The following is a 10,140-nucleotide window of genomic DNA, read 5'->3' as shown; positions in this document are numbered from 1 at the left end:
GACAAGACTCTAGTGCATTCCCAGCCGGGCCCTGCTCTAGAAAAGTATGATTTCATAGTTAGGCTGGTGATAGATGGAGAAAGAGTGAATTTCTTCGTGTTAAAGAGGCCATTTATGGAAGAATTTTTGGAGTTCCTGAGTAATAAATTTGAGATTGTGGTGTTCACAGCTGGAATTGAGGAGTATGCTTCCTCCTTGAATTTAGCAGATTTGGTGGCGGAGGAGGAGGAGGAGTCCTTGCTGTCATTGTGGGAGAGTTGTTGGGGGGCAGCGGCAGCTTTATTAGAAGAAGAAGAAGAAGAAAAGGGAGAGTAATTAATCAAACCCCAGACCTGCAAGAAATCAAAAACCCCCGCGAATGGAGCCGACGTCTCCAACGATGGTCTTGCGGACTTCAGAAAAAGTGATTTTTTTTGTTGGGGGAGGGGGGGAAGGAGGGGTTGTCCCTGAATCTTTGAATGATGGCATTACTGTAGTATTTGTAAGTCTTGGGGTTCTTGGAGGCTGATCTTCCGTCGATGGCAGGTTGGGTTAGGGAAAGGGAAGAAGATAGAGCTGTTCACTTTTTGCTTAGAATATACGGACAAAAATGCCCTCCTTTAAAGCATATTGCCATTCGTGTGATTTAATTTTTCAGTTGCAAAACCGGATAAACCAGGTAAAAGGGCCACGGGTTTCCAATTTTACAAGTTTAAGGGCTAAAAGTTGACTATAAATAGTTAGAGGGCTTAATTTTACTTAAACTAAAAGTTCAAGGGCCAAATGGATAATTTGCCCTTTTAAAAATAAGCGTCCACATACCTAAAATCCAAGGATGAGGAAAATTATTGCATCGGTAGTTTAGGGATGAGGAAAGATATTACATAGGTAGTTAGTGACATCCAATTACAGTGAGTGATTAAAAATTGTTTATTGTTTTCAAGCTTTCTTTTGATGATGAGTTAAAGAACAACTACACGATGATGGAAGCAAGATAACTGTTTAGTAGTAAATTTCAGTCAAATATGTTGAATCTATTTTACTACTTAAACGCAGCAAAAACTAAATATTTTCCAAAACATATAACCAGAGCTCTATTGAAAGTTTTATGTGGCCCGCAATATGTAATCTGCCACCGCCAAATGCCAATTTCTTGAAATCATAAATGACATGAGTAAGGAACTTTTGGTAAGGTTCTATATGTTGGATTCGCATCACCAAAACTCTTTAGCTTCCAGGAGATGATGGTCATCTTGCTTTCTGATGGACGACTTCCCACATGTGGTTACCGATGACTATCATTGTGAAGGACTTTTATAAATATACCACGGATGGTTTTTTTTGGGCTTCTAGTGCTGTTCTTTCACGGAATAGTTGACAAGTTTCGGATCTTTGTTTGGCTCCCATTTTTGTGGGACATCGACGAGGTCCACACTGGTCACTTTTGTAGGGGTTGCTTAAATGTATCCGAATAATCTCAGTCAAGACACTAATTGTTATGTCAATGGCAAATTCCTAAAAGATGATTGATGAGATCAAAGATTCAAAGCCATCCATAAACTGTGCAGTTGAAGACCTTCTGTTGGTGATATAGATTTTTAAGAGCTGCTGGAGCCTAGAAATCTTGAAAAATCCTACTGATACTGTGATACATGCTTTTGTTTGATGTAATTCATCTTGATTATGTGACAGTCAACATCTCGACTCTGTTTTCGTCTGTCATCTTCGGGTGTTAGTCTTGAGTGACTTTTCAATGATTTGATTACAATGAATACATGCAGAAGTAGGATAATGAAGAGATGTGACCTGAGTGGGCTGATGGAGATTAAAGCTTGCCGAAGTATGCATATATTATTGAGTGGGTTTTTCATTCATTTGTTTACAACGAAAACATACAAAGAAGAGGGCTTAATAACGAGATGTGACCTGATGGACTGGAGTGGATACGTGGTGGCGAACCATGCAGAAATGTCAATAAGGATGACAAAAACATTAACCAAGGGATTGAGAGATATCAAATGTGTATGGTATTCCATGGGGTAATTTTCGAGCTTTTCATTGCTGTCTCACCATTAATAGGAAAAAATGCCTGAGTTTGCGAGTGTTTGTGTAGTAGTGCATGAACTAGCAACTTCAGGAGCAAACACAATTTTTTTACTGCACCTCCTTCTTTGGCTGCAGAATCAATTAACAAGATGACAGCTATGTACCTGCTGTTACTGCTTGTCTTCTTCTTTTTTGTTTTATTATTTTTCATTATTAAGCACATGAATACATGATGAGCAGCAAGTCTGGTTGTGTTTCCATCTGGAAAGAGCTCAACATCATGGCGCAAAAGGTTTACGCCTGTGGAAGTTGCATTGGAATTTATAGAACATGACAGTTTTGAGTTAGGAGTTTCAAGATTTTAATAATATGGACTCGGCACGTAACTGTGAGCTTAGACATGGATTTGTACTTTTGCAGGATGACAAATCAACTGTAAACCGGGATGTGTTGATGAATACTACTATTAGCCCTTAATGGTCTTACACCATACATTGTGATTTGCCACCAAATGGCACAGTCGCAGTCAAGAAAATTCCTTCTCCAATCTCCATGGAGTCTCCAAAACCGCCCTATAAAGCGAATGCAAAGTCTGAAATTAGTAGTACGTAATTTTATGGCTCAGATGCAAGACTAATTTTGATGCTTATCTGGTTAATTTAGTGGTTTGCTGCGTTGCGTGACTGTTTGGTAATTCATGGTTCAAAGTCGCGGTCAGGGTTGTGGTAGCGGCTCGGACTGTTCCACATCGATCTCAGCATATTTTAAAGCATTTAATATTCTAAAAATGTGAATAATATTAAAAAAATGCTAAACAAAAATAATAAAAAAATTGGAAAAAGAAAATCTGTGAAATGTAAATTTGCGAGTTGATTCGGGCTGATTTGACAGAGACTATCCGTATCGGAGACTTCTCGGCCGAGTTCTCAGTAATTCGACCGAGTTTTCGACTAGTCAAGTATCTCGGAATCATCTCGTTCCGGTATCATATCGGAGAGGTCCGTTCTAGTGACAACTCGGCTTTGAACCATGTTTGGTATACATTCTGAGTTCACCTTCCTCTCTGAATTTAGTGTATTGCTTAAGAATGCCAAGACATGTGAAACATAGAAATATATATTAGTCTGTTGTGTATCCTTAACATTAACATAGTAGTTATTTAGCATAATCTATAGTCCTTGCTCTCTTTCTTAGTGCCTGCCTTTGTGTGATTACAATGTAAGTGCACGTGTGTGCACGGAAAAAAGAATGATTGGAAACAACGACGAGGTAGTAACTCTTATTATTTATTATTATCATTTTTTTTTAAAACACAATGAGGACAAAGATTTCAGTCAGCATGTGGGAAGAAAGTTTGACTTAAAAGGAGGACATCAATAGATTAGTTGCTCAGTGTTTAGATGACAATAATTGTGTCAATAGTTAATACAAGCTGGAAAGCAGGAAAAACCAGGACATACAACAAAATTAGGCGCGAGGTAGGTAGCCTAAGATAGAATTGGTCTATAAATCCTTGTGAAGTTCAGTAGTTGTAACATCTATCATCACTGCTTTAGAAAAGGTTGAGGTAGTAAGTTGGCACTGATTTTCAATGGGATATCTAAAATTAGAAAGAAGATATCATTTCCAAATAGCTATTAATAACAGATCTCAGATTATGGTAGTGTCTGCCAACTTTTACTTGTTTGCGCATATTGATTTGACAATCCGTTACATGCCTTCCAAATAGATAACTTGCACAACCTAAAATTCTACTCTTGGAAAACAGTAAAGGAATTTTACTTCTGGGACTTGGAGAACCATTATTTATTAGAGTACCATGAAAGAAATGTCACTATACAGTACACATAGCTGGGGGATGTTGTCTTTTTCTTATAATCAGGATCATTCTCCAAGAAACGGGTTCATGCTGAGGATGGTAATACCTTCGATTAAGATTTGGAAGAAATCCCCGAAAAACAAAAATTCAATTATTGTACCTGTAGCGTATCATATGGATCACATTTTCCAGTGAGTGGCTGTCATATATAAGAAGTGGGGTTCCGTTTTTGGTCCCGTTTACTGGAAAATGAGACTTAAGTGGTTCAAGATTCCTCACAGGTATTGTCTTCATCGAGTTTTAGAGGGATTTATTACCAAATCTGCCCATTCCAATCCACCTCATGAGTTCTCTCTCAGGCTGGCAATCCTCCAAGAATGGGAGAATGTGGTTCAGTTCTTGGCCTTACACTTGGTCTGCGTTTGATCATGGCCCTCCACTGGCCCTCTTCCTCTCTGTTGTTTGTCTATGTTCTGTACACAGCTTAGATTAGTTATCTAATTATGTCCAAGTGTGATCCCACAGATGTACTAAACATTTGTGCATCACATGTTTTTATCAATAACAGGATAACGTTCTGGTTCCGTTATTTCTTCTCAATGTCGCACTCTACAGTCGTAGCAATATAGCATTCTCGCTTAGTCTATCTATCGAGAAACTTCTATCGTGTATCATACTGAACGATTCATTTCTTGTAAATGTAATGGTTACATCGCAAAGCGATTAAATACAATCTAAATTTGAAATTTTATGCTTTCTTACGGTTACGGTAATTACGGCTGAGGATAATCTCTAGTTTCAGATGAATTCCTTAAAGAATGAATGCTGTGAAGTTGCTAGCTACCTAGCAGGTTTTCGGTTGTGAAGCGGTCCTGAAGGTGATAAAAAGAGAATGCGCAAACAAATAAGGCAACCCCAAAACAATTGTAATAGTAGAAAAAGGAAGATTTTTAGTATTTACGTTCTCAGGTTGTTCTGCACTGCATAGACAGCCAGAAACATACATAAAGAAACAGTAATAAACAATGGGAAAAACAATTTCCTTCAGATATATTGTATCTTTTCCTTTTGACAAGTGCGAATGCTGTCTACCTAACTGCTGCTGCATAAAGAGAGAACATGGTCTGCAACTTCTTATTGATATTCTTTTCCCCAATTAAACCTCCTCCTGCTAATCACAGAGCACACAAGGTGTAAGGGTTAATAGGTCCCTGAAAACTACGGGCGTCTATTATTTAATTCACCCGACCCGATAGTACCCATTTTGGGAATGTCCAGTGCCAAAGTCACTGAATGGGTAAGTCGCCAATCCCTGGACTATGTAATGTACTTTATCTGCTGGGTTACGTTACGGGCGGGCATTTTACCAGAGGTTTCGAATCTATGATTCCTGTATATGCTTTCTTACGGTTACGGTAATTACGGCTGAGGATAATCTCTAGTTTCAGATGAATTCCTTAAAGAATGAATGCTGTGAAGTTGCTAGCTACCTAGCAGGTTTTCGGTTGTGAAGCGGTCCTGAAGGTGATAAAAAGAGAATGCGCAAACAAATAAGGCAACCCCAAAACAATTGTAATAGTAGAAAAAGGAAGATTTTTAGTATTTACGTTCTCAGGTTGTTCTGCACTGCATAGACAGCCAGAAACATACATAAAGAAACAGTAATAAACAATGGGAAAAACAATTTCCTTCAGATATATTGTATCTTTTCCTTTTGACAAGTGCGAATGCTGTCTACCTAACTGCTGCTGCATAAAGAGAGAACATGGTCTGCAACTTCTTATTGATATTCTTTTCCCCAATTAAACCTCCTCCTGCTAATCACAGAGCACACAAGGTGTAAGGGTTAATAGGTCCCTGAAAACTACGGCGACATTAATGTATAGGATGAAACTCGACCTGGTCTCTCTCAATCAGCTTTTCCTGTCATGCGAAGGCTTCAGAAATCCAAAATGCTTCCTCAGTACAGACTTTTCCTGAATGAACACACAAATTTGCGTGAATACTTGGACGCAGGACTATCACATAAAGGGAAAAAGATTCAGAGAATAAAGCAGGAAATGATAAAGATTGAAATTTTCTGAAAGCAGATATGTGAGAACCTTGGATTGTGTTGCAGAAAAGCCTCGAGAGATGCCTGAACCGTGCTCGATTAGATATTTATCATCTGTAAGAAGGGCATTGTTCTGAAAGATGAAAGTACTGTAATGCTGTTAGAGAATATTCAACGAGAAAATTAATCGTGCACGCCAGGCTGACAATTGACTTGCCTTGGAGAAGCTCTGGGCAGGGGAGCTAGCAGTATCGTCAAGATGGAAATTCTGTTGGGTCTTCCTGTGCTCTTTTGCTTTCTTTTTGTGCTTGCCCTTGTTTACCTCTGAGGCCGAAATAGTGGAATTGTATCTGGTTTCTTCAGAACTGTCTTCATCCTGATGGAAATGTGGAGGGCCAGATGATGCATCAGACAGCATGGAGGAATTCTCGTCTTCATCATCCTCATTGACATACACTCCTTTGCTTCTGCAATCAAAGCCAAGTGGCATGCTTCTGTTGCATTGATCAGCAGAGGTTGAAAGTTGATCAAAATACATGGTCCAGCCAGACTCGCATCCACCGCTGTATTCAGAAGTTGATGCATTCATTCTTAAGCAATTCTTGAGAATAACAGATTCTTTGACGTCGCCTTCTTATATTTTGTGACTAAGAAGAGCAAATGAAAAAACAATTATAAGTCGCCCTGTTTTTATCTTTGTTGCTTGCACATATATATATATATATATATATTTATACAAGTAGGAAATGAGATGTGTACTATGACAACTATCCAAACAAATTGTGTATTGAAATCCTATACTATTTTTGTCCTGTGCACTATCTTTTGCCTTTCTAATTTCATCTGATTTTGTGGAGAATCATATTGCCAGTTGGCTTGTCATTTTGTTTTGGTGGGGTGGGAAAAGGATAGGAAGGCGGTGAAAGGGGCTGTAGTTATTTGTTGAACAAATACTCAAGTTCTGTAACAACGTAAGAACAATTACTGTCTTTATTCAACACGTATACTTTTGTACCCTTTCGCGGGAGCTAATGTTTTCTCGTTGAAACTCTGAATGAAATAGCAAGCAGTTTCATTCCACAGCAACAAATTTCATAAACTGAAATGAATGATGCAATTCTCAACATGTATAGAAGATAGTGAATCATGAATTTTTATACCGATTCATTAGCCTTCAACTTTCCAATCTTTTTGTGCATGAAAAGTACTCGGCCTGCGGAGACTTTATTTCCAAAAGGCTTCTTAAGCATGACCTATTATTTGGAAAAATTATTTAGTTTGGCACCGTAACACTTTTTGTAATGTAACGTAATGTATATGAGATAAAAAAAAGTGATTACAAAACGTGTATGTGTATATGATGTAAGTCAAATAATTACTTCAAATAATGAGATCCAAACATTCCCATTAATGTTATTCTAACATAAATTGAAATAAATTTGTAATGCAATTGGTGCCACATGGACTTCTAATGTTAATCTCTACTCCCACATTTTCATCCCTTATTCTCACTATTATTCATTCTTTCATTTTTGTTCTTTTTAATGGCATTAGATTAATGCATTTTCTGACATGAGTTGCACACAATCTAGATAAAGGGGAAAAAAATTATCCCAAACTTGACGGTCTCCATTTGGTTTTCACTGAGTAATAAACTTATTATTATTATTATTTTAGTTTTACTAGCTTATGATACGGTGAATACTATAATGTTGCTAGGAGGTTAGTAATTTCCTTTTGATAACATGTCAATTAAGTCTGCCGTCTCAGTTTCTTGAATCTCCATTTGTGGGTGAAAAGGCTTAGTAACTTTTAGTGTTTATCGAACGCAAAAGTGGTAGGAACCTGTTGATGGCCTACAACTATTTTTGTCACCAAATATTCTAACTAATTGAAAGCGGAGTTACACCAACTGAAATTAATACTATGTTCTTTTATCTCCTTATTTCTTCTCTTTTTCAATTTAAAAAAAAAAAATAGATGTGGGCTTTTTAACTTTTGGCCCATAAGTTTAACCATTAAATTTCCTAGCGGTCTCCCTGCCGAAACTCATTAGCCCAACCGTTAGAAGGTTTGGACGTTTGGTCCATCATTTCTTCAAATTGAGCGTTCTTTTCCTCTATCCCATTTCTTCACCGTCTAGTTTCATTTTTCACTCTTACCCCAAAAAAATTTTTTTTTTTTCCAAGAACAAAATTGACTGTCCTTGGAGGGTTCTAGTAGGCCCGTCAATGGGTCAGGTCCGGACCAAAATTAATAAATTCAGACCCGGATCCGAACCCGTCATACTGTATTAATTTCAGATCCGCCCCAAATACCCGATGAGTTTCTTAATCTTTCTCCCGGAACCGCACCCGACAGGTCCCAATCGCGAAGCATAAATCCACAAACCCCATTATCTTCAATCGCAAGAGAAGCTCAATTTCAGCCAAAGCTTCTTCCTCATCAGCCAACAATGCAGAAAAGCAGCGGACCAACGAAAAAGCGGTTATCAATTCGAAAACTCTTATTAAGTCTCCTTTAAGTACATCAACAAATGATGAAGAGGATTCATCAAAGCTAAAGCTAAAAGAAAAGCCGGTGACCGGCGCGAGAAGCATGAGAAGGAGCAGCTAATTAAGGGCAGCCTAATGTGAGCAAGCCAGAGCATATGTTATGATACAGGAACCAGAGAAGCCAGAACTATTGCAGGAAATAGAAAAGGGACAAGCTCAAGTAATGAACTGATTAATCAATGAATCAATGTAACAGTAATCATATGAATCTGATGCTTTATTGACATAATTTGGTGACCAAATATAAGAACAGAAAAGATGGTTCTAGCTGAGTAGGGGAAAGAATCGAAGAAAATTGGGAGGGAAAAATGAGGATTGCTCCTCTTTACAAATTCAGATGAATCTGGACAAAATGAATTCAAAAAGCTACCTTACTTGAGCAGAGAAGCCTGCTTATAAAGCTAATAAATCCTAACCGAATACTAACTGAGCCACTAGAAACAATACACGTGTTGGATTATATCTGCAAGTTGCATTTGCAAGTTGCTGCTCCTGAGTGTTCTGTTATAGCAACTGAAACCCAGGAAAAGCGTGATCCGTTGGTCACGCTTTTGACAACCTCTCAGTCTAATGCCCACGCCTTCATCTTCTTAATATTCACGCCTTCATGATTCCTGCTTCCTAAGTCATGTTTTGATCTTAGTTAGTTTACTCACTTCATTACAATACCTCCCCCTTGCAACAACCTTGTCCTCAAGGTTGGAATTGAGGAAATTTCTCCCTAATTTGCACAGCATCCTCCCAGGTTGCATCTGCTGGTTCAGTTCCCCACCATTGAATTAACCATTGTGTGATAGCAGTGTTTCCCCTCTTGATCGTTCTTCTGCTTAGTAAGGATTCTGGTTCCACTCGAATGAGTCCTCTGTCATCAGTGTCTGGCAGTTGTAGTATAGGGGCAGTCTTATCCCCTAGTTTCTTCTTCAGCAAGGATACATGAAAGACAGGGTGTATCCTGGACTGAGAAGGTAGCTTAAGCCTGTAAGCAACCTTTCCAATCTTCTTCTCTATGAGGAAGGGACCAAAATACTTGGCAGATAACTTGGTGTTGTTTCTGATCATCACAGTGGATTGTCTATAAGGCTGTAACCTTAGGTACACCCACTCACCAACTTGGAATTCCCTCTCACTCCTGTGTACATCAGCATATTTCTTCATCCTCTCCTGAGCAGTCTTCAGATTATGCTGCAATAGCTCATCCATCTGTCTCCTGTCCCTTATATAGTCACCCACAGTGGCCACTTTGGCTTGTTCATAGGGGCCAAGAGCTAACTGTGGAGGTTTAGATCCGTACAAAGCTTCAAAGGGGGTCATCTGTATAGCAGTGTGGTAGGTAGTGTTGTACCACCACTCAGCTAAGGAAAGCCATGTGTTCCACCTCTTAGGTTCCAGGTGTGTCATACACCTGAGATACATTTCTAATACCTGGTTGACTCTCTCTGTCTGGCCATCTGTTTGAGGATGGTAGGCTGTACTCAGGTTCAATCCTACCCCCAGCAGTGTGAACAGCTCTGTCCAGAATTGGCTGGTGAATATCTTGTCTCTATCTGAAATCATGCTCTGAGGGATACCGTGTAGCTTACAGATATGGTCCAGGAAGACCCTAGCTATCTTTGTAGCTTCAAAGGGGTGGGCCAAACTCATGAAGTGAGCATACTTAGTAAATCTGTCTACTACTACCAGTATAGTAT

At 38.8% G+C, this 10,140-nt stretch overlaps 1 protein-coding gene across 1 annotated transcript; it reads right to left on the bottom strand.

Annotated features, from left to right (window-relative positions):
• Positions 1 to 5,420: 5,420 nt before the first annotated feature.
• LOC113715108 (protein SOB FIVE-LIKE 5) lies at positions 5,421 to 6,576 on the bottom strand. Its single transcript, XM_072069682.1, has 4 exons — positions 6,115 to 6,576; positions 5,947 to 6,030; positions 5,744 to 5,820; positions 5,421 to 5,658 (listed from the first exon to the last, which is right to left on the bottom strand). The coding sequence occupies exons 1-3, from the start codon at positions 6,484 to 6,486 to the stop codon at positions 5,758 to 5,760; spliced, it is 519 nt and encodes a 172-aa protein (XP_071925783.1). The 5' UTR covers positions 6,487 to 6,576; the 3' UTR covers positions 5,421 to 5,658; positions 5,744 to 5,757.
• Positions 6,577 to 10,140: the final 3,564 nt, after the last annotated feature.

Source organism: Coffea arabica, chromosome 10c (genome assembly GCF_036785885.1).
Source record: "Coffea arabica cultivar ET-39 chromosome 10c, Coffea Arabica ET-39 HiFi, whole genome shotgun sequence".
NCBI classification, from domain to species: Eukaryota; Viridiplantae; Streptophyta; class Magnoliopsida; order Gentianales; family Rubiaceae; genus Coffea; species Coffea arabica.
Note: the sequence above shows the minus strand (reverse complement) of the source record. Positions and strands in the feature narration are given on the sequence as shown.